The sequence below is a fragment of the Solenopsis invicta genome, chromosome 6, assembly GCF_016802725.1.
Source record: "Solenopsis invicta isolate M01_SB chromosome 6, UNIL_Sinv_3.0, whole genome shotgun sequence".
NCBI lineage: Eukaryota > Metazoa > Arthropoda > Insecta > Hymenoptera > Formicidae > Solenopsis > Solenopsis invicta.
Window position 1 is genome coordinate 8,319,693 of NC_052669.1, and position 24,768 is coordinate 8,344,460.

General features: G+C 38.9%; 1 protein-coding gene across 1 annotated transcript in view; it reads right to left on the reverse strand.

Moving 5' to 3' along the window:
• Positions 1 to 24,544, reverse strand: part of LOC105196629 — a 30,115-nt gene extending 5,571 nt beyond the window's left edge. The window contains exon 1 of the mRNA XM_011162655.3: positions 24,243 to 24,544. Coding sequence (XP_011160957.1) covers positions 24,243 to 24,336 — 94 coding nt within the window. The 5' untranslated portion in view covers positions 24,337 to 24,544. The remainder of the gene's footprint in view (positions 1 to 24,242) is intronic.
• Between the last annotated feature and the right edge of the window lie 224 nt (positions 24,545 to 24,768).

Below are 24,768 nucleotides of genomic sequence, written 5' to 3' on the forward strand. Positions count from 1 at the left end.
AATACGCTTTTTAACAACATCTTCATCGCAGCATACCGCGAGACGCTCATTCGTAATCTCGCTGGCGTATCTTCTCCTCTCGGCCGTATGCATCTCTCGTCCTCTTTCTCTTCCTAGTTACGACTCTTCCTCCGTGCTCGGTGACCAGATATACATCACGCGGGGTCACGTAAGGGAGCCGGATGGACAGCGAGCGAGAAAATTGAAAGACCTCGTGTGCATGAGGGAGCAAGGGGGAGGGGGAGAGCGTGTGGTGAGGCGGTCCATTAGTACGTGTATGAGGAATGCGGTTGCTGGTTTCTCGATTATGTGGGTCTATAAACGCTCGCGCGCGCTCCGTGCACTTGGAAACAGCACAGCGCGACCGGTCACACACATTCACCAAGTTGAGAACACTAGGTCGGGTCCCCTTCTCCGCGGCTTGCTCTATGAAAAAAAAATCCATGGGGTCGCCTATTTATTTTACCAGCATCCTGCGACCCCGACAATTGGACGGAAAACCTTCTGGGCATCGGGACGTGTATGCGATTCCCTTCGGGTTTTAACTTTCTACCCCCGCTTTTCTCGCGCGTGACATATGGTCCAACTCTCGGAAAATGTGCCAATTTGTCGGGGAGAGCGCAGCGTCCAGAAGATCTCGCGGCAAGATTGCATGGCAAGAAGAAATTACGCTTTATTATTGGATGGCTATTATTCGCGATAACGCGACGATCGATTTCTATCCCGTATCTCGATGAAAGTGCTGTCGATAATTTAATATTATTTAATGGAAAGTCACGCGTGACGTAGCTTTGAAAGTTCGTTGATAAATAGTTCGAAGCGACAAAAGCGGGTACTTGCTTTAATATATTTAATGATTAAAATTACAACGTTTCGATAATAAAAACGCGACACGTATGTCACGAAGAAATTGATATTTTTAGAAATCGCTTCTCTTCCAGATTTAAAATTAATTATACTACGTTCTGATGGGATTTTTCGAATCGATCTCCATCAATAAACAACTTTGGCTTTCCGCGGTGTCCATCTGCGCGTCGCCGTCGGAGAGCTCTTAGTGGGTTTACGAGTTGAGTTTTAATTAGATAATTAAAGGTCGAGGAGAGAGAAGCTATTGCTTCGAACGGCCTACGCAATCGAATCGGGGCAATTTTCCATCTTTCCGCGAACGAGTTTTTCCCTCGTTTCTCATCCGCGCGGAAATCTCCGAGAAACAAAAAAACAACATTTTGTATGTAGATTGCAATACCGAGAACTTTATTAAGCACGAGTCTTGCTAATTGCGAACAACCGTTTATAAAGTAACTCGGACTTCGCTACCATGAAGAGTGTAACAACGACTACGTACATACGTACTCGTTTTCGTTATTAATTAGTGTAGTTAACTAGACCGTCCATTGTCTACCGCTGACGTTTCTACTTAATAACTCGTATGCCTGGAGCAATCTTTTAGGAACTTGTGTCGCGTCAAAGCACACGTGGCTATGTGTGTGCCGACTTTCAGTATAATTCGTTTCCTATGCAGCTGACAATGAGATATATAATGAGATATCAAAACGTAGAATCAGTTTCAAATACAAATGTCACTCATAAAATTATAATAAAATTTAACTTGCGTTCTTTGCAAAGGATAACGCGGATTAGTGTTACGTCACTCATCCTTGCAACCTGAATGCGCGAGAATCAAGCTTTAATTGCGATCGAATGTACGATGTCTAATGTTTAAACATTAAAGATAGTACTGAATATTATTGTTCGGTCGCGCCAAGTCGTACGAGCCGAGTTAAAGTGGGTCTCGTCCGTCCTGTCGCATCGTCAACTTCGTTTTTCGCTATACGCGTTTTCTATAATACTAACCCACATACGCAAGGCGGCGCGGCGGAGAGATAAACTTTCCTACTCGCGTGCCAAACGAGCATGGAATTTAACGGCCGCCGTAAACGTCGTCGCCGAATTACGGGAATTGCAAATTCACGCGCGCGAGCATCATCGTCCCGAGCACGGGGCATGGGCTCTTTTTTTAGAAACGCGCACACGAGGCTCGTGTGTCAATCGCCCGTATGCACTCCCGGTACCCACAAGAGAGTACAGTTACTCGCATCTGCGACGCATGCACGTCCGACGTACGATGCAACCGGACAGACGGGATTACAAGTATCGCGCAAGTAGGTGCGAATCTGATCGAGTAGTTTGGAATTTTTTATTTCTCTTTTATGCGGCTGCTTCTCGCGAGGCAGAGCGAAGTGATGCGTTCCATATGCAATTGAACGGGATGAGACCGAGATTCGAATCTTCGCAATATTTAGAGTATTACCTAGAGTATTATCCTTGAGATTGTACTAAATTGTTCAATTTAATCAAATCTCTTCAATTCAAGTATTTATGGATTTAAATTAAAAACATTGATATTGTATAAGACATCTGCCGTTTCAATTTTTTGTTAAGAAGCGTAATCGGAGTTTTCGAAAAATTTCAAAAATACGAATAATTAGGTTTTATATTTTTGCAACGCACATAAATTTCACGAGGCAAATTTGAATAATTGCAATTGATTTGCAAGTATATATATTAAATTAAATTTTATTTGTAGATGATGGTATTGTCATTGTCACGTGCGAAAGTGCCTCTGTCTCTTTCTCTCTTTCCGCCTTCTTTCACCTACATTCGCAGAATCTCGGGACCCAAATCTTTCCACGCTAAATACGTTGCTTTCAGCATTGATATAACATTCTTCGCGAAATGATTAAAAGAAGCGCGCATTAATTAATTCGATTCACCGTAAATTTTCTATATAGCTTGTAGAATATATATTTTCTTCTATTATTTAGAATTTTTTCTGAACAGCCAAAAACGTGATAAAAAATAGACAAACAAAAATAACGCAACGAGAATAAATAAATGATAGGTACGAAGAATAAAAACGTTCCGCAAGAAATTAAATTTTGATTTTTGCAAGTGACAATTTCGTATCTATCGAGTATTTCTTTCTCATAAAGCGCAAGAAAATACATGCAATCGAATAAGTAGACACCGGATAAAGCAATCCGTATATTGCACTTTCTATTCATGAACTCATTACATAATAAAGCGCAATATTATCCAATAAGCGTGAGAGTAACTCGAGTGATACACCAAGATATATCTATTTTGCTATTACGCATTACGCAATCACTGATGATATTGGACATATTGGTTAAAAATTGCTTGAAATTGCCGTTACTTGCCGTCGAAAGACATTTTCTCTCGCTCATCATGTACCTACTCGGAGATCGAAGAGAACGACGCAGTATTGGAGCTATATCATCCCATGTGTCGGTAGAGACATCGAATATCGGAAGTGCATGCCTTCAGTATTCTCCGATAAAAAGTTTCATTAGAGGCAAAGTGCATTCGAAGCGTTCAACAGTGAACGCGGACTACACCGTGCATAAAAAGAGGTTCAAAAAATCCAATCGCCGTCTAGATAGAGGGATAAAAAGTGAACACGAGACATACACTAGAGAGTGTATCTCCGCCGTGTAACGTAAATTTCCCGTTTCGTCACGGTGTTTGACATCGTCACAAAGTTGTGCGTAAACGTACATATTAATATACTATGAATATGATAATATGTATTAATATACGATGAAATATTACATAAAACGTTACGAGAACTTGACTTCTACTTCAACCAACTTTGGCTTTTCCTAGATTGAAATATCAGAGCACACGCCCTGTGTATAAACAGTCGAGAACAAAGTCCGCTTTTTACTAATTAAATTAGAATGAGATTAAGCGAGGAAATCTTCGTTTTTATTTAAGGATTAATTTAAGGATTAATTCATTAGAGAATTCAAATTGAATTCGGAACATTAGAGCGTCGTACAATACATGTTTTCACGCTTTCCAAATTTGGAACTGACGTTGCGTTCACAGAAAAGGTCCAGAGTTAATCCAGTATTTCCAGTTTTTCCAGATGAAACGGGCGAAGAGCCTAAAGATACCGAGATGTAGAAATATTCACAGACACTGGTTTAGATGAGAAGTGACCTCCACATGGAAAGAATGGTTTTGTTGTAGCGCCTAAAAATTTAGCTGAATATAGATTTGAAAGTAATTTTGTTGAGTCGTAAAAATAATTGTGTAGGACACTCAAACTGGTTGCGCTAGAACGTCATAACTTGTTCCAACTCTGTTTATCACGCTTGAGCGTCCTACATAATTATTTTGATTAATTAACAAAATTATTTTCAAATCTGTATCTGTAAATTTTTAGTTGCTTCAACCAAACTATCTTCTTTCCGTGCAGATATAAAGTTTTCGCTCAAAAATTTGTTTATGAACAGGTCCCGGTGAGACGGAGAAATGTCGGTATAAATGTCATGGTCAAGAGACGCGAAAATTAATACGAAAAATTCTGGTTGTTTTTGATCGAGCAGAGAGAGAGAGAGAGAGAGAGCGAGAAAGAGAGAGCTAGTGAGTAGCAAAAAGGAGTCAGGGAGCTCTCGGGATCGATGTATGCAGACGATCGAGGATCGATCGAGGAGCTTCCGCTTGTGCGGTTCCCGGTGACAAAAACCTCAGCACGCGCTATATCATTGCGTTCGAACAAATTCCGGCGATATATTTCGCGGATCGTTGGGAACTATTTACGTTCCAGTGGTAATTCAACGGCGGTTCGTACCTGCGTCGGGCCGAGAGGCACTTCCACCTGACTATCAGGAAGTGCTATTTACTAGCCAGGTGAAACTTCTCTCTCTCTCTCTCTCTTTCTTTCTTTCTTTCTCCGTCGATCGACGATCGGTGCACTGTTGCTATATCGCTGATCATCGGCGCAGCGCTCATAATATGAACTAGCAGTGATTTACGTCAGAGTCTCTCAACCCACGTCGCTTCTCGCGACATACACTGATTAGGAGCTTTCAAGCACTTTCCCTGAATCACTTACTTAGAATATTAAATCATGTGAAAATGTAAAATGTACTCTGAACTAAAGTGAAATGTGCTCAATAGCGAAGAAAAAAAAGAGAAAAACTCCGAGAAAATAGAAGTAAGCAGCGCTTGGAAAATTTTATGGAAGATGGAAAAATATTTAAAGATATATTATGCCCGATTTATAATACTTGGGATATCTCTTTGAATATCGAAAAATTGAACAATTGAAAAGAATCTTTCTTTTGAGAGAAAGACGTTTCTTTTTAACGATTATGTATACGCGGAAAGAACGATTTTGCTAAAGTATCTAAAAATTTAGGTGGATACAGATCTGTGAACATAATTTTGTTTGGGCTATCGAAATAATTGCACAGAATATATAAGCTTACTGGAATCTACTATGTAATTATTTATTTTGATAGCCCAACAAAATTATGTTGGAATGTGCAAAATTTTTTTACAGCATTATCATCGTGTTCGAACGTTTTATATTTAATTGATTTTGATTGCCCGACAGAATTATTTTCAGACTCGTAGCTACCAAAATTTTTATATATTTCAGCAAAAACCGTTCTTTCTGTGTACTAAAGTTACGGACAAATGACAAAGACGGATCACCGTGCTCGTGCTGTCGCGCGATTCAATGTGAAGGTATAGATTTACACGAGCCTTTTTCTGAACGTTCACAAACATTAACTCGGCGCACTCAGCCGACAAATATACTTGCGTGATTTTCAGTTCCTTGTTTACGTCGAAAGTACACAGCGCATTATATAAGTGAAACTTGAAACTGGGCAGACCCACTTATCTATAAACGTACACTATTAATAAAATAATCCCATGATTCGCGACGCGCGTTTTCAGTCTTCCAGCAACTTTTCACCGCCTAAGTAAAACGGATAGTTTATGACGCTGATCAATTTACGAGCGCCGATATGAAATTACTCGTCATCCAGGCTTCTTTGCAGCGCTTTTCAAACGCGGCATCTAACTTTCACCAATAAAAGTTAGTCGACTACGTATAAGAGATCAGATTTGCCTAAACTATAAATAATACATCGATTGTTGTCACTTTCTAAGAAATAAGAGTTCACTTTTTTTTCGTGGATTTTTATTATAAGCGGTGCTGCTACAATTTCCAGCGGTAGAAAACATTTTTAGCAAAACGTTTTATAAATTTTGCTAAAGATATTTTACAAGTCTTAACTCTCACTCTCTGCGTTAAAAATTATTAAAAAAAAAAAACTGTCAAATATGGTTTAGTTTCTAGACAAAATGCTAGGGCTACGACTTTCCGCGCGTGTATCTAATGGGTGACATGCAAATGTACGTGTAAACGTTTTTTGACCGTCTGTGTGTACAGGTCCACTCACCTCCAGGTACATTCACCTCCTGCTCGATATTCGAATAGTCGACACACTTTCGAGCGCGTGCAGCGGTCGATTGAGCACCGCTGCAAGGCCGTCGGGGAGGCCAATAAGCCTGGATACAACGACTCTATCGCAAAAGTAAAACGCAAAACACGGGAAACGCTAAACGCGTCAGGTAAATGCGGATGTCATTTGGCATACGGTAATTTTACGATAATGGAGCGAGCAAGGATGCATTGGCTGCAGCGGTACTAAGGTGACCAAAGGTCCAGTATTCTCAAAGGACTTTCTTAGAGGTACGTAAAAACGCATGTAACATACTATAAATTAGCTAATAAGAAGAAAAGATTTTTAGGGAAACAAATTTGAAATCAGGATTATTATTAAATTATAATAAATATGTTCCCAACATTGATACGCAGCAAAAACAATTTTGCTGAAATATAATATCTAAAAATTTGGCTAGAAGTAGATCCAAAAATAATTTTGTTGAACCATCGAAATAATTATGTTAAGAATGCTCAAATTACTAAAATGTCAAATTTTTTTGCAACATTATCGATATGCGCTCTCCCTCTCTCTCTCTCTCTCTCTGTTCTACATTAAAAATTCAGATACTAAATGCAGATCTGAAAATAACTTTGATCATTTGATAGTTCGACAAAATTATTTTCAGATCTGCATTTAATATTTAAATTTTTTAGATACTTGAGCACCGTGTACCATAAAAACCGTGTACCACTTATAAAACGAGATATTTCCTCTCTCATGATAACGGACTTAAACGAATATGGCAAATTATCATGTCTTTTTGGCACTTGGACCCGTTTAAAATTCGTCAAGGCGTTCAATTAGGCACGAGGCAACGATTCGCTGCGAAATTAACAAGCCACAATTGGCAGACCGAACGAATGGTCGACAGATGCTCGTGCCTCCCGCACACGCATGTGCATTTGCACGTGTTCAATGTGACACGCGAACTGTCGCGTTTTCCCATGTTTGGATAATACGACGTCGTTAATTATCGTGCCGCGATTTCTCGTAGTTAGCAAATATAACCAACTAGTTAAATGCGACTACAGATAACCGCAAGAATTTGTTAAATAATTGCAGCGTCCCTGTCAAACAAAAATTAATTATTTCATGTGTCTTTAATGCATAGATGTGTTAAATACATGTGTCTTTCAACATAATTCGCTTCAATCCTGCATATATACATGTATGTATGTATATCGAAGACGTACATGAATTATTAAATTATTGTAGCCTTGTACTATTTTACCAAAATTGCTCCAATGTACAATATATCCAAATACATAAAATAATTTGCACAATTAAGAAAAATGCCATCATCCGTTACACTATTAAACGTCGGCACTTTGACTTAATTTATTTTTATGTATTCAGAATAACTTCGAAATCATCCTGTATTCGCACGTACATTATCCGTCGCATCAGTTAAATTCAACTCGCGATAACGAATTCCACGAGCGCGACGTTAAATTTCCTCTCGAATTTCACGTCGGTAAATGTCAAATTCGATTACATCCCGATGATATCACGGGCGTAATTACAGAAGGTCGTAATGCGGCCTATAAGTAGGTACGCCTTACGTCACGGATGTAAGGTCTTCGCGAAGTGACCCGACGCGAACGATGCGCTCATCGCTCAAATCACATGCACAGGGACAGGACAGAATCACGAAGTGAAGAAGTCGCTTACGTGCGACTACGTGAAAGCGTAGCAAAATTAATTTTCCATGAACAAACGTGTTTATCGCGCATAGCCATCGTTCGGTGACTTGGCGGGATATCGCGGAGATCCCCTGCTAAGTTATAACCAGACTTAGTCCAGACTTGTCATTCTTGCAACGATATGCAGACAACATTTATACGTAGAAACTGGTAGGAACGTCACTGATTAAAAGATCACGCTGAAAATACCTCGATGATGGCATTTTATACTTTCTCTTCTGCGCGAGGAATTATTTATATCGGAGGATCGATTATTTTTGCATTACAACACGATCGCTTTTATCCTTTAACCCTTTGACTGCCAAGCTAATTTCGGCAACGAGCTTAATCAATCGAGTATGTTATTTTAATGGAGTATTGTTGTTCGTAACTATTTTTTTAATGCGTACTTTAATCAAAATTACATCATTTTTTTTATGTCTTGAATACTTGGTAAAATTATTTCGTCCATATATAGATGACGGGATTTTTATAGAATTGCGTACAGTCATTCGGATATGAACGATATATGGTAACAGTTAAATTGTGAAAATACGTGTGATCTGAAATACAGATTATTATCTCCCACTGTCCCACATTTGTGAAAATTCTAAATTTCCAATCTATAAAACAAATTCGGCCGTTTCAACGCAACGAAATTGGAACTGCGATCGATTGATAAACCTGACAATAGCCACCGGTCATCATGCGTGTCTAATGTGACTTGTATCGAATTAGCTCGAAACAAGGCAAGCTCCATGCTTTCCAATATTCCATGCGAATTCGTACGAGGGACGTGAAATGGGCGAAAGCGCACAATTGTTCCCTGTTCCCCGTGTAGTAGGCCCATGAATTTGCGAAACTTAATTTCGCGGTTTCCCGTTTCTCTGCCGAGAAACACTTGGAGCGAATTCACAGTCGGCGAGACACTAATTATTCGTACTGTCTGGTTATTATCGCTCATTTACGTAACGTCTCGTTCGAGGACCCAAACGATGTTTGCGATTGTATTTTGCAATTAAAATACGATGTTTCGACGTCGCGTAATATAAAACAGGCACGTATTTCGATTCTGAGAGCACTGTAAAAAATTAAGTGCCTCTTGATCTCTTCCCGTGTTTAAAAATAATACTTTCCGCTTTCATTTTTCATTGTTTTCACTTTTGCTTTATTTTTTTTTAATTTTTTTTTTTTCATGTGTGGCATCGAATATGAAATAAAACAGCGTGAGAAACAAAAATGCTTTTACGTTTATACAAAATATCTCTCTTTTAAATCGTTGGTGTAATATTATAATATAACGAGTGGCATTCACATACCCTACAAATTAAATATTAAAACAGTTTTCATTTGAGAAATACAATAAAGTGCATTCATACCCAACAAAGCAGCGCGTGCCTGATGAAAAATAAATCCACTAGTTCGCCAGTAATTAATAACGAGCAATTAAATGGAAAATTGCTTACGCTACATATGCGCTGCGTGTGCAATACGTATGTACATACTAAACAGACTGAAAATTTTACGATCAATAAACGCTTCGCCTATGCGGAATCAGTTTCAATCTTTTCACGTGATACAATTCACGAAGATTATCAATCGCGCCGCTTTTAATGAAAGACAAACACGCTGGTGTCGAACGCAAATTTCTTTTGTTTCAAACGCATTTCGTAAGCACGTAATTGAATAGCAATTCTTTTAACAACGATAATTGATAATTTAAGCGATAAGTGAAAGAAATTAAAAGTTTATAATCTTATCTATATTTTCTGATGTCTAAGATTAATTTAACGTAAATTTAAAATCAATTTAACCCAAGAATTTTAAAATGCAATTCATTTTTTTTTTTTATGCTATTCGCCAAGCTGGAACGACGATGTACAATATTTCAGACTTGAACTGTCATACTTGAACTTTTAAATGTTTCTTTCTTGCAAAACGTCGTCGCTTTCGCACGCCGCGCCGCGCGCGACGAATAGTACGTATCATGCCGTCTGATTACCACATTGAATCGAGCGTGCACTTAATATGCACTTGCATCTCCCCCTTGTGCCCATCTCTTTCCTTTTTATTTTCACGAAGTTGTCGTAACGAACCGCGAAATGTTATTGCCCGCTAATGCACGCGAGACCAATTAGCTCTGGGAAAGCGTACGAGCGCGCGATGTCGAAATACGTTTAATAATTCTGAATTACATTGCGATCGTTATCAGAGGGGAAAACGGGAAAACCGAACGACCCCGGCCGGTTGTCTGGCCAATCTGCATGCGTTCGAACGCGTTCCTGGAACGCGACTTATGGACTGTCAAGAAGGTTTCTGCTAAGCGTCAGAAGTAGGTCGGCGTAAATTGAAATAGATGAAAGAAGCTAATTGCCGCAAAGAGCACGACGGGTTTATCGCCATTTCTGTATACAAAAAGGCTATTTTATGGCGTGTATCTAGTGCAGAATAATATTTAGTTTGATCTAGTCTCGCAGTCTTAAACATTCATCAAAAAAACTCGGCACATCTCTATTCTAGACTCGATCTGAAATCGATTTTCTCTTGGCGAGAATTTAAACTGGGTTTTGTCTAATATTCCAATGTCAGGAATTTTAAACGTGCCACATTTCGTCTGTAATGAGTGCAATGAAAAACGGGATGTTCCTGTTGTAATCCCAAGCACGCACTTTAAACGTATTTAACTGTAGATGCGTAGAATAAATTAAATATCGAACGTAAAAAAAACAACGTAAATAAAAAATTTTGTCGAGAACAATATTTAACATAATCTCATAAAAAAAGTACTTTCTTTTTAACAAGTTGAATCTTTTTTGCTTTTCTGTTCACTTCAAAGTAGATTCATAAATTTTCCACATTTCAATAATTGTAACTGTACTAATTAGGATATACGTGAATTTTTTTCAGTATCCAGTGATATTTTAATCGACAATTTTGGCAATTTATTCATTAATCCTTTTTCATAACGTTTGATAGTTTCGCCACAAGACTCGATGCTGAGAGAGGTAACGCGATGCGCGGATATCTATCGGCCGACTCCTCTTTACGGCTCTCCTACAAGCGAGTAACTGTACTTTGCGATTTACTCCTCCGCGCGTGCGAGCAAACGGGGCTCGCCGATATACAACGAGATGGTAGACGGTGAGAGACAAACACGGCGATGGAAAGAGAACGCGACATGCACTTCGAGTTTCGTCGTCGTTCGCTTGAGAAAGGTGGAGAATCGGCCATTACGTAACTTTGTTAATGTCGATGCCTCTATCGCGAAGGGTCCCGCCGGCAAAGTCTACAGTTATAATTCATCGCCAGGTGTTACGAAGTACCTATATCCGAGTAGGTACAAGTATCTTTTGTTTATAACCGGGGAAACATTTGTCTGGGTATATTTATACTTGCACTTAAGTATTATGCATCAGCTGAGACAATGCGATTCCTCAACTAAAGTGAGTGGTGCACAGGCTGAACAAAAGGTCCACTTAATTTACTGTTTAAAAACTACAGTATTAATAAGTTGTTCAAAAACAGAGTTTTGAAAACTCTAATTTATAAAGTTTTTAAAACCGAATTTTTTAAAAAAAACTTTATTTAATAAGTACCTTATATTTTTGTTCTCTTGCAAAAACCTTACGAATTTTCCCAAGTTGTAGTAAATTTATAAGAAGCATAAGGTGTTAAAAAATGTATAACGTGATTTTGATTTTAAGGACGACTGTATAATAAAATATAGCTTACAGAAAATCTAATACATTTAGAAGAGTGTGTTAATACAAAAACACAAAGAAGCATCAATAAAAAGATATTTTGGATACTTTTAATCCTCGATACTTTTCACTTTTGTGTATTTTTATTTTCACATGTATATGCATTTGCTTGTTGCGGAACCAACAAATCGTTGACGCAAGAGCAATATTTCACGTGGTACATTCTACATTCTTCCCTCCGACGACGAATATTTCGTTTTAAAATTAAATACCATTTATATATCCATTGCACGCGTCGCCAATGAGCGAAACACGCGCGGAAGAAGAAATGATATCGACCATGCAGTCAGCGTGGGGGTTGGTTGATGTTCGGCCAGAAAGGAAAGCCCCGTAGGCCGGAGAGGAACCTCACGCGACGAGCGTGGCACGCACCCTCGCACCCCTCGTGCTTTATCGATCGTATCGCGGAAACATAGGTGACCATTGTCGGATCGGCGATTCCAGGACGCAGATGCAACTTACTTAACGTGCACGCGCGCGGGAAAGGCGCTCCGTTCGACTTATTACGCAGCAACTCTAGATAGAATCGCAAGCAACTCGTAACTCGTTCTCGTACGATCATTCATAAATATCTACGATTTCTTTTACGGCTAACAAGAAACTAGTGAGGGTATGATTTGTGAATTAAACGAGGGGAAATTCACAGCCGGCATTGGTGTACAAAATTTCGGCAGTGGACTGCCGAAAAAAGTAAGCAGTGACCTATAATATTGACGGCATTGTCATCAGTGGTTGGGGAGTGGTGAGCTCACTTCAGAGTCGGTTTTTCGATCATGGGGTTGAGCACAAAAATTTTTGAATACTTCGGGAAAGCTTTAGAATTCTTGTGCAGGCATTGGCGTATGATAATAGGCACGCGGTAGTGTTCATAATTGCATGGCATTGCCTTAATTTTAATATAGGATTGACGGCATTGTAGGCATTGACTAACAATAAGCATTGTCGGCAGTGTACAAAAATGTCGGCAATGTTTTACAGCAATGCCAAAAATCGGCATTGGTGTACAAAATTTTGGGTTGTGAATTCCCCCTCGGAATTAAACGAGTTTCATATAGATAAGATAATAACGACTTTTGATAATTAAAATAACAAAAACAAAGACGGGCATAAAAATATTTGTTGTATCGTAACCGTTTCATCAAATTCATCTTCATCGATGTACTATTTCCCGCGTCTTGATTTTCATGTGCCCGTCTTTGTTTTTGTTATTTCAAGTATTTTCAATATTATTATTGCATTATATATTATTGTATTATGCATCTAATAAAGAAAAAGTGTGAATGAACCCATGAAAAAGGAAGAAGACGCGAGACATACGACGTGAAGAGCCCGTTTGTTCGCGGATTCCCAACTCGCGAAAGTCGCAATGATAACCGACGGATAATGACGAGAACCGCAAGACCTCGACGGCCCGCGACGGCGATGATAGTAATAGTGATGTCACGAAGAAGACGTGATTGGGAAACTATGCGGTCACGATGTAACGTACGATTACCTACGCCTCAAAGTCCTTCGGCTTCGAATCGAATTCGCGTCTTTGCCGCTTTTTCCCCGCCAATGTATGATGAAAATGACATGGAAGAAGTCATTGTTTTGACGAAAATGGCGAAATCGCGAAACCTTCCTTTCGTTATCTCTCACGGTTCGAGCCACTTTCTGTAACAATAGCTGTCTGTCTTTTAATCCTACAAATTTTGCGTGTGCGCGCCCAGATGAGAAAGAAAACAGTCCCAGAACACAATAATGCATTTTCTTATATCAAGTAACGTTAAATAACGACTTTGTAAATTATCTTCAATTATACACTCGTAAAAGAAGGCGTTTAATTACAGGATGTTGAAATTTTATCTTTAACAGATTTAAACATTTTAGCGTTTTAAATTTAAACGCCATTTAAAGCTGCAAGCATTTATAAAACGGAAATAAAGATAAAGCATTTTAATATCCTAAAATTAAATCCATTCGTGAATGTAACTACTGATTAATAAATAAGTGAACCTTGAATAAATACATCGCTTTCAACGTTCGATAAACTGGACAAATTAGTCGAACGTGAAAGAACGCATTGTTTCGCGCGTCGTAACGAGATTGCGGTGAAATCTTTAATCGTGGGTGAGGAAGCGGGGAAAAGGCAACAAAGACCGATAAAACGAGTAAGGCGACGACGACGACGACGACGACGACGACGAGGAGGAGGATACAGATGTTTCACCGAGTTACCGGAGCCGAGGCGGAAATGGACGGACCGGATGCCGATAGCAAGACCGCGTGCGCGCGCGAGCGTGCCTTCTGGCTCGTAAAGGGAACACGTTTTTAGCCGATAAAAGGCGCGTTTTCCCCTGTCTTTGTAGCGAACGTCGGAAGAGCGGCACTCTTGAGTGCACGTAATAACGTCTATGTCGAAAGCGCGCGTCTGGTCTCGGCGATGTACCTATAAAAGCCACTTTACTTTCAGTACAGGATATAAAACGATTACGAATCGCGGTTTTCCTCAAATGAATCTCCGCTTCTCGTCCGAACGCGATTTATCATATATATATAAAAAGTGTCTGTGTGAGGCTGACGTATCATTTCGCAGAAACTCACTAATTACTGAGAATTCTCATTTCATTTGAAATAACTTTGTAACTCAGGATAGGATAAATATATGATTCTGCTCATCAGAGAAATTGCTTAAAGAAGCTTTGCTGTGTGCCGTTTGCTACCTACTCTCTAAATTGGAATCAGTGTATTATTTATTGAAAGACAGTAAATTGTTCTGATTCGTCTGATAACACTTGTAACTTGTATCAATCACTGATATGCCCTGTCTTTCAGTGACAATACGCGCTGATTTCAATTCCAATCAGTCAGAGTACTCCCTTCTTAATCGGAATCACTGAAAAAGAATGGATAGTTGCTCATAGTTATAAACAATAACACTGCAAATCGGTAAATGTGACGTCGTCAGTGAGTAAATTAATGTTCAAGTAAATTTGTCAACGTGTTGAGGTCACCAGGAGTCCAAAAGACCCCACGCTAACTTTAAGGTACACAGGCCATTCAAAATCGAACAACCTTCTATGAAACTTTTATCTGAAAGTATACTATCTTGGGAATACAGCTCTAAATTTTTATTGAATTGTCTAAAGAATTAAAAATTTTATGAACATTTTTGTAAAAAAGTCAAATTTTGTAGTTTTTTTATGTGAATTTTTTCGTTATGTTAAATTGATGATGGCCAGTAAAATTTTTGCGACAAAATATCAAAAAGCTGGCAAGTGGCGACTGATTTTGTACAGGGGGTCCAGTGGACCCCTTGTGACCTCAACGGGTTAAAACACGCATCTTGTTCTCGGATTAATTTGTTAGATTTAAAAAATAGAAGGAGAAGGTGCGCGAAACGTTTCCGTAATTCAATCAAGTATAATCCTTTTGTTCTGCCCGCGGCTCGCCCGGATGAACTTCAACGTTGCGTGCGCGCCGGGTTTCACGGTCGGCTTCTGCGCGGCGGCGAATGTCACGCGGAGTAAATCACAGGATCCGCCCGGTGCGTTGTAAAGAGAGCCGCGCGTTAAAATTGTATCGGGTACACACGGGGGTTTCTCGCGCTGAGAGACGCGTCCGCTATTATTGCGCTCGCTGCACTCGCGACTTCAGCGTACCGTTACACCTCGCTCTATTGGCCATTCGCGTCGCGCGCGCGAATCAAGAAACAATCGATGCGTTCCTCCAATCAGGTCTGTCCCCTTCTAGCTCACATCGATCGGAAGAAACGCGTACAAAATTTACAAATGTATACTTAAATTACTCATAGTTTGCTATAGCGTCGTCGTATCATTATACGCGAAGCGTTATCTAAAAATATTTCTGCTCCCGATTGAAGTAGCGCATACGAATTCTATCGAGGCGCTTCTGAGAAACTCGAGAGACATTTCTGTCTACGTGCGGCAAGGATAATATTCGTTAAAGAGAAGAGTTGGATGTCGCGACGGTACGGTATGTCGACTGTGCTGATTTAATTTTTATCGCGCGCACGGCACACGGAGCGTTCGCAGAGAATTTAAACGTCAGCAACGCGCGGAGAAACAGATGGATTGCGCTAGATTCGTAGAAGAAAACGGTACTTTAGAAAATCAAATGGCAGCTCTTTCTCTCTCTCTTTATCTCTCTTTGGAGGTGAAAGAAAGACGGGAAGAGAACCTATCATATACCCCACCTCTAATCCACGGCATCCACGGAACCGCGTCACCCAGACCGGTATATACCGGTCAAAAAAGTCTAGATTACCGCTTACCTACAGTTCGCCGGAGATCGAGTAAGGTTCGAGATAAGAGGATCTCACGAGCGAACGCTCCGTTAACCTTTTCAGCCGACAAGCCCTCTACACTCGTACACGGGTTTTACTTCATTCTCGTAAATGAAGAGCATTGACGATGAAGAGCAATTATAAAAGTCCGATTACGATGATAAATTAATTTAATACAGGGCTGCCAAAAAGTCATTCTATTATGAAAGAATAATATAAAATTAAAATGTAATGATACATACCAAATGTATTGCTGAAAGCTTTAATATTCAAGTTGTATTTATAACATTCGTATGAATTGTAGAAATAATTGATAAAAGTTGTTTTAATTAAAAAATTTTCTCGTTCTTTAAATTTATTATATAAATTGTGAGAGATTGTTTAAAGTCTGTTTAATTAAATATCTTATTTGAAGATCTAAAATAATAATTGTATATAATTGCTTGTTCAGTAAATACAACATGTGTTATATAGTGACATATTGTTATTTCCTGATCAGACTGCAAACACTAATGATTGACGTTTGTAGGTGACCCAGAAATTAATAACTGTCTGCTAATTGCAACCAACTAAATAATGACGACGTGAGAAACGTGATAATCTTTAAACATCAAGACAACGTAAGTAGAACACATCGTGAAGAAAGTTCATTAAATTGTATGTCGTAATTGCACATTAAATGTCAATTATTTACTAATAAATTGTCTTCGTCAAATATAACTGAACCATCCTAAATTAAACGTATGTACACGCGTTGGAATCCCTTTGATATTTATCAGATAATATATTCATTAAGATGTAAATATTTTTGTTACTCATTAAAATTATTTTACCAATTAAATTTAAAAAATTATACGTATATCCAGTTAATCAGCTGATTTACATTAATTACACACGAAAGATTTTTACTGCTATCCTTAATAGGCCTAATCTTGAAAGTTACACATCAACATATACTAATTAAGTCAGACGTCTGCTGACTCAACGTGCGATCTCTCCCGGAAATATTGTGCCATTGATAAGTACTCCGCTACGATGGTTCTGATAAGCCGTTGCATTTACTGTTATCTCGATGCGGTAACTGTATCAAGAATTTAGAAATTGCGTGTACAACCTTCACTTCGTTCCTGTTAAACGTCGAGAGCCGTATTTTCGCAATAGCGCGTGGACAAGTCTAACAGTCTTAATAAAGAATGCACGATTCAACACACTTTCATAATAACACGAGCAACATTGCGTGATCCATTCCCGGAGTTAGGCAACATCCGAAACGAGAAGAGGGATCCGTTCTCACACAGAAGAAGGATCGCGACGCGGAGGGACGGCTCAAATCGCCAGAATCACACGGATAAGCGTCCTATAACCGTGAAATACGCAGAATTCCTCCCTTCCCTCCGAGGATGAACGAACGTTTACGTGCCTTTCATCGCGACGGTGCTCGCGAAAGTGTTAACAGATCGCGCGTCGCGGGAACGTAACTCGCTTTGCACGTATGCGAAACAATAAACCGGTAAAGCGGCGGCGGCAGCGACGGTCGTACGTCGACGATCGGCGTTAATTACGAAAATTCCGGGCCAATCTTCTCATCTGCGCGATAATGGCTAACCGGCGTGGCCGGTCGTCGAATCGCATTGAGCTCACAGGATGCTGCCGCTCATCATCGCTGTGGGACGGCGACGTCACGTCAGTGACGCGTGTCGCACGCGGATCCCGGACATGGTGCCCTAGTCGACACGACACGGGAAGAGAGAAAGAGAGAGAGAGAGAGAGAGAGAGAGAGAGAAGAGAGCAATTTCGTGTCGGGGAAATGAGCACGGTATAGAGCAATGTAATATGCAGAAAAGCGTATCCGCGAATTGCGCGCGCGGCCGCAGAAGAGGAAGGAAGAGGTCGTGGATTGCGAAATTGCATTCGCGTCAGTAGAAACGGTATCGTAACAATGAACCGGAAGCCTGGAGGAGAGCATTCCGCGGAGAACTGTCGCACGATTAAAGCCAGTTTCAAACGATCTCCTATTTACCGTCATTGATACAAAACGACCAACATTCCATCCCGTTGCAGATGCAATTTTCATTCGAGTTGTTTCCGAGTTGCTTGTGAGAGTAAAAAAATCTTGTTTTTAAACCACTAATTACAAATGTATTATTTAACGCGAGTATAAAGCAAATTTCTCGTCTTGAAGATTTTACTCCAGAAACGTCGAAAATGAACTTTTACCATAAATTTAAAAAACAAGACGAAATCTGAAAGCACGGTACGTTGATACCGGACAATTTCAAATTTTTCCACTTGCCTTTTTTGGGAATTTAATTGACACTTGATTAGAACGTTTATTTTCCTAATGGACGATGGTGGTCGTTAAACTTTCACCGGCGGAAAATAGCTTGGCGTTATGCCTTCGCACTATGATTTTAACGACGAGTTCTCGTTCCAACTAGTAATATTGAACTGATCTTCGTGGTGAAATTCACATTGTATGCAATTCTGCATTTTATATGCGGAACGAAATAATCATTAGTGTCTTGGCAAAAAAAAAAATAAAAAAAAATAAAAGTGAAAACTGCCGGAAAAATTTACATGTCGGTGCGCGGCGTACCATGACAAGAATTAGAGGGGTAAATACAAAAGAGGTCCCCTAACGACAAACGTGGCGTAAATCGCATTTAAATACACGATCAATATAGTAAATAAATTTTTATACACAGAAAAAAAATTAATATTAAACCAACAATTCATTGTTTCAAATATAAGCAAAAATATAAAATCTTCTTGGAAGAATTTGTAATTTTAAACAGACATAATTTGTTTACACGAAGAAAATTTTTCTCTTCATTTGTTGAAGATTTAATGTAGTTTTTACGTTGCATCTCAGCATTATATTCACTGTTAAATATCAAATTTAAACTAATTCTTTGAGTTGAATAACATTTTGTTATTTTTACAAAAACCACCTATTTCCGTGGTTAAACTGTTTAGTTTCAAATTAAGCTGTGTTTACGTTGTATACATCTGGTAAACTAAATTTCAGTAAATAATAAATCAAATTTAACGCATAACTCGAGCTAAATTATTTAACTTAATTGTTTTAGTTAAATTAACAACATGCTGAGTAGAAGCAGCGACGGTGTAGAGTGATTTAAAATTGGATACACTTCTAATTACGAATCATTATGAATGAATTTAACAATGTTTCTCCAAAGATGTAAGCAAATTATGTCTGTTTAAGATTATGAAATCTTCTAAAAAGTTTTATATTCTTGCTTGTATATGAAACAATAAATTTTATTAATTTGATACTAAATTTTTTCTGCGTATGAGATATTCAGCAGTGTTCGAACGCGCTGTATTATCGTTCATATGTTAATTCAATAATCGTAGAATAAGATAGCATTTTTAATTTCTGACACTTTTAATTAAATATTAAAGACTCAAACCAATTCCCTGAGTTTAATAACATTTTGTTATTTTTAATTTCAATGTATGTCAATATTTATTAAAATTTAACACAAATCTTGTGATTGAAAAACAACATTTATGCAACCCATTTCTGAAGTTGAATTGATTATTGTACTTTCAAAATACATATACAGTATTGATATGCACCTAGCAAATATTAAACTAAATTTGAATCAAATTTAATGAATTAAATTTTTCGAATTGAATTATTTAACTTCGTTTTAGTTAAATTAGCAACATATTAGATGAGAGTAGTGATCAAGAAATGATTTAAAAATCACTGAAATTAGATAGAATTCGATGTTACGAATTTAACAGTAAAACTACGTTTGCAATAAGATTACGCAAAGCGTATGGACTCATTTCGACACTCGAAATGGACGAAAGGGTTGAATCCATTCAGCCGGGCATTCAGACTGAACATTCGAATGAACTTCGGGAGGGTCGATCGCGCAAATCGCCAGACTGCGATTCTGCCTCGATACGGTTTTGTGGCGTGTGGCCAGGCTCGTATCGGTCAGGGCCGTGATCACGGCTGAGTTTTCTAAGTCGCGGGCTGCTCACGGCATATAAGAGCATGGTCGGGCGAATGCGAAAACGGTTCTCGTCCTTTCACTTCCACAAACGAGACAGACACATCGACCTAATCGCGCTCGATAGCATCAGTGGCGTAAGTAAGAAAGCGAACCTTTCGTCCCTGCCTTCGCCTCCGAAAGCAAGCTACACGTAATTATCGTTTCGTGATACACAAAACGGCAAAAACTCGTTGAGTTTGCGATCGAAGTAGAATTGCGTTAGGAAATCGGTGTAATAATTCGTAACGAGTATAATTAGGGTATCTTCAGAGAGAAACATTGTTAAATTCGTAATGATTCGTAATTAGAAGTGTGCTCCTACTCAGCATGTTGTTAATTTAATTAAAACAATTGAGTTAAATAATTTAACTCGAGAAATGCATTAAATTTGATTTACTTCATTATTTACTGAAAGTTAGTTTACTAAATGTATATAACGTAAACACAGCTTAATTTGAAACTAAACAGTTTAACCGGGTGAATGGGTGGTCTTTGTAACTAAATTTTGCTGTGTTAAAATAATAAATTTCGACTCGAAATAGAAAAAATATTTAAAAATAACAAAATGTTATTTAACTCAAAGAATTATTTTAAATTTAATCCTTAGATATTTAACAGTGGGGTACAACGTTGGGATACAACGTAAGAAATACATTGGATCTTCAACAAATATTGAAATAAGAACATTGTATAATTTTATACGAGTACAATACAATTACAATCGCATTCTCAATTTTTTTTTGCCATAAGGATAAGGCTACATTTTAATCAGTAAAGGATCATTTTCTTGTTACAGCACTGTTTATGATGTTATTTAGCAGGATTTTGGAAAGCGACTCGTCCGCGAAAGCAATAACGAAGAAACGGCCACGCTTTTACGGATTACCGTGTGGATTAAGAGATTTCACTGGGAGGATCAGTCGTGTCCGTAGGATAGCGACAACGATTTCGCAATCCTTTCATAGCTTGGCACTCTCTACGCCATTGAGCGACGCGAGTACGAGAGAGGTGAGCAGCGAGTACCGGGAGAGGATTTCTGGTGCAATGCACCTGTGAACTCGCGAGAGAGCATTGTGCAACAATTAGCGGTTGAGACGGCCATGCCGACCACCAGCCGATGGCGAGCTACCGTGCTTCAGGAAGGAACGCGGCGTCCGTCACGCGCGAGAACGCCACCGCGTTGCACAAAGGCAGAAATAAACAGACCAGCCGCTCCAAAACGTCCCCGCAAAGATATTTCTCCGCCCGAGAGGATGCGAGGCTGCTAAAATCGCCCGCAGACTCGCTCGCCCCTCGCTCTAACTCGTCTCCTTCGTAATGTTGTAATTTAAAAACTTGTGTCTGCTTCTACTAATTTTTAATCTCGATGCAGAGTTATTAAAAAATTCTAAGGATTAAGATAAAAAAATAAAAAGTAAGTTGAATCAAGATTAATCTATATAGATAGAAATAGATATTTCGATCAAATTCCAGTTGATACATCTTACAATATTTGTACTATTTTGTTAACGTGGGAAAAACTAACTTTTTTTATCTAACGTATAAAAACAATTTTGTTGCCTGAATTAAATTAATCGGAAATTGGTAAATGTGTGAAAGCTTAGCGAACGAAATAACGCGACATTTTGCTAAGGAATGCACGAACGATATTTTTTTACATACTTCTCACAATTGCAATGCGTTTGCTGAAATCTAAAACGTCAAACGCGCAAACCGGCCGTAATTCAAGAAGTCACGTGAAACTTAGGATGGAATTAACAGGTCCGGGGATGATTACTCGTTCCTCCTATCGCGCGCGCGTTTTGTACATGCCACGGCGAGGATCCACAAACGCGAGATGCAACCAAGCCTCCCGACAGTTATTACGGACTCGAGTTCTCTTAATTTAGGCACGCGCAATTAACCCGTAGAACAGTTTAAACGCTTAAGGGAGGCTGAAACTGTCGCGGTGAATACAATATTACTTGCGTTAAATGTCGGAAGGGAAAACGTACGAAAAAAATTTCGACAATTTATGCAATTTATGCATTTGTTGATATGGTTAGGTCAAAAGTTGCTTTATTCGTGCCGTTTTGAGCAATGGGCATTGTGAGTTTAATGTCATGTCTAAAATAATTAGTTATTGCTAATTCAAGCCGATTAAAATTTTCGCCTACATTTCGCATAGAATAATTAAAGATCTACATATCGTTATTCTAATATACCTATGTGTACACTGAGAGAAAAATTTTTAATGAGAAAAAATACATTTTCTGAAAATTATATATTTCGACGCAAGCATTTGTTTGTTCAGTTTAAGTAAAAATATTTACTTCAAAGTAAACAGATACGTTATCTTAAATACATAATTTGTTATTTTTATATTTAAGTAATGATCTTACAAATAAGCTAATAACAATATTAAATTTAATTAAATTGTTTTCTTAGATAAAAAAGTCTGATTATCTTGACTATAAAAGCAGTCTAACAATAAACATTTTCTAAACCGCAAGAAAAATATGCCCTTCTTGATTAAAAATTACTTATTCATTTTACTTACATAAATATTTCAATTGAGAAATTTTTAATTTGACTGCAAGTAAATAAGCCATTATTTGCCTACCGAGTAAATAATTTTTTTGCGTCAAGAAAAATTTTTTGTTTTACGATATTTTTTCTCTCAATGCAAGCTCGTCATGTTAATAAGGTCAAAGGCACTTTTAAAAACTCGCGATACATACCATAAACCTGAAATTATAGCGTCGAACTTTATTGATGAAGCATAGTAATTTAATCTCCATGCATGCAACTTTAATAAACCCTTTAGATACTGCGCCCGAGATGCTTTGCTCCGAAACGGCGTACCTCGCAATCATATAACGAATACCGTGAAATTTTTCAAGGAAACGTATCGAGCATGCAAAATTTTAAAAGGCCTAGGATGTACCAGGCGTACATAGCGAAACGTATGAAAAAAGTCGGTTAATAATGTTTAATGAATGCAATTAACTGATCATCTCACGTCCACGTTAACTATCGGTATGCTCGCATCTAGCAAAACACATGTTCCGGTGTATTTAGATAAAGCTAGACACGCGATAGAAATGCCGAACGTTTTACTCCGATAAAAAAAAAAGTCCCGTCTCACGATTATTTTTGAATCGCGCGAACTGAATATTAGCGATTCTTCTCTTCGTCATGCACAGCGTAGCATATTGTTACAAAATAACAAATTATATCTGTGAACGCACGCACACGTGTCGCTGCGTGGTCGCTTCGTAATCACTAACGAACAACGTTAAACGTAATAACTTGCATACGATGTATAGAACGATCTGTTATTGATTGCGTAATCGAGAATTGCAGATTGTTCTACGTGAGGAAGTAAGACGAAAATCTAGGACAAAATTTTATTGCGCTCTATTGCCAAAAGTCTCGCGCTTGAAGAATTAGTAATGAGGGAGAGACCTCTCTCTCTTTCTCTCTCCCTCTTTCTTGATCATTTTTTTATCAATAAATTCATGTCAACATAGGATGAGTTTTTTAATTCATCGATTGATCAATCGTATTAAGCGTAAATACAGCTTTTGTGTCTATTTCCAACAACACAAAACTTTGATCTCAATTTAACTTACTCTTTATCTTTCTTTAATTTTAAAAATTGGAAAAAGATAGAGAATAAATTAAACTGAGATCTAAGTTAATTGATGGAAATGGGCATTACAGAACAAAGTCACATTTGTACGTACTGCGATTGATAAAATAAAATTTCTTGACATTTTACGAATAATTCTCTGTTCGACAGTTTCAAAAATACTTTACGCTCTTTTTCTCTCTTTTATATAAAGTATACCTTTCAATTTAAATACTTGAACGGCCGCTGATGCGAATAACAGGTAAAATAGAAAAAAAATCCAGACTTAATAAAAACGACACTATTAATAATTCGATCTATAAAATCCGTCTTTTCGTAGAAATCTTGTTTTACGTTCCGGACTTTTTGTTCCACGTAAAATTCCGTACCCATCGTTAGTGCAATCTGCCATCCCTGTATAATTAACAACCGAAACGTCCGGCTGCGCGTAATCGCAGCGGCGAAGCCCCACGTGTGCCCGCGACGCGCGGCATTGTGTCACGCGACACGCGAGCGTCCCTCTCAACACTCTTACCCGACGAGTTGTCCTGGGCCAGGCTGTAATCCGCGTGACAGGCGAGCAGGAACGCGGCACCAAACTTCACTAGTAGCGTCGCCAAATTACCCATCTCTCCGAGTCGACATAATTCTCCCGTTGCGGCGGCAAGAGATCACGGCGCGATACCGCGCGGGCGCATAATCGTCCCGTTACATTCGCGATGGCGGCGCGCGACGACACATCCAGCCCGCGCGACGTTCGATGGCATACTGCGGCAGGACCGCGAACGGCGCGCGAACGTCGCGAACCTCGCCAACCATCGCCAACGCTCGCGACGCGACGGCCAGCGACGGCGACCCGGTGCGGCGACGCTGGACGGCGCGCTCACGGCGTCCTCTCGCAGCGATGTCCGGGGTGTCGGGCGATGGCGCGCGCGAACGCGGGACAGGCGAGAAGCGTCACACGCGCTCGTCGCCATTTTGAACACATACGTCTCGCGCACATACATGCCTATCAATGCAGATTAACCCCTTATCTCAATTTCATTTTTCATCTTTTTCCA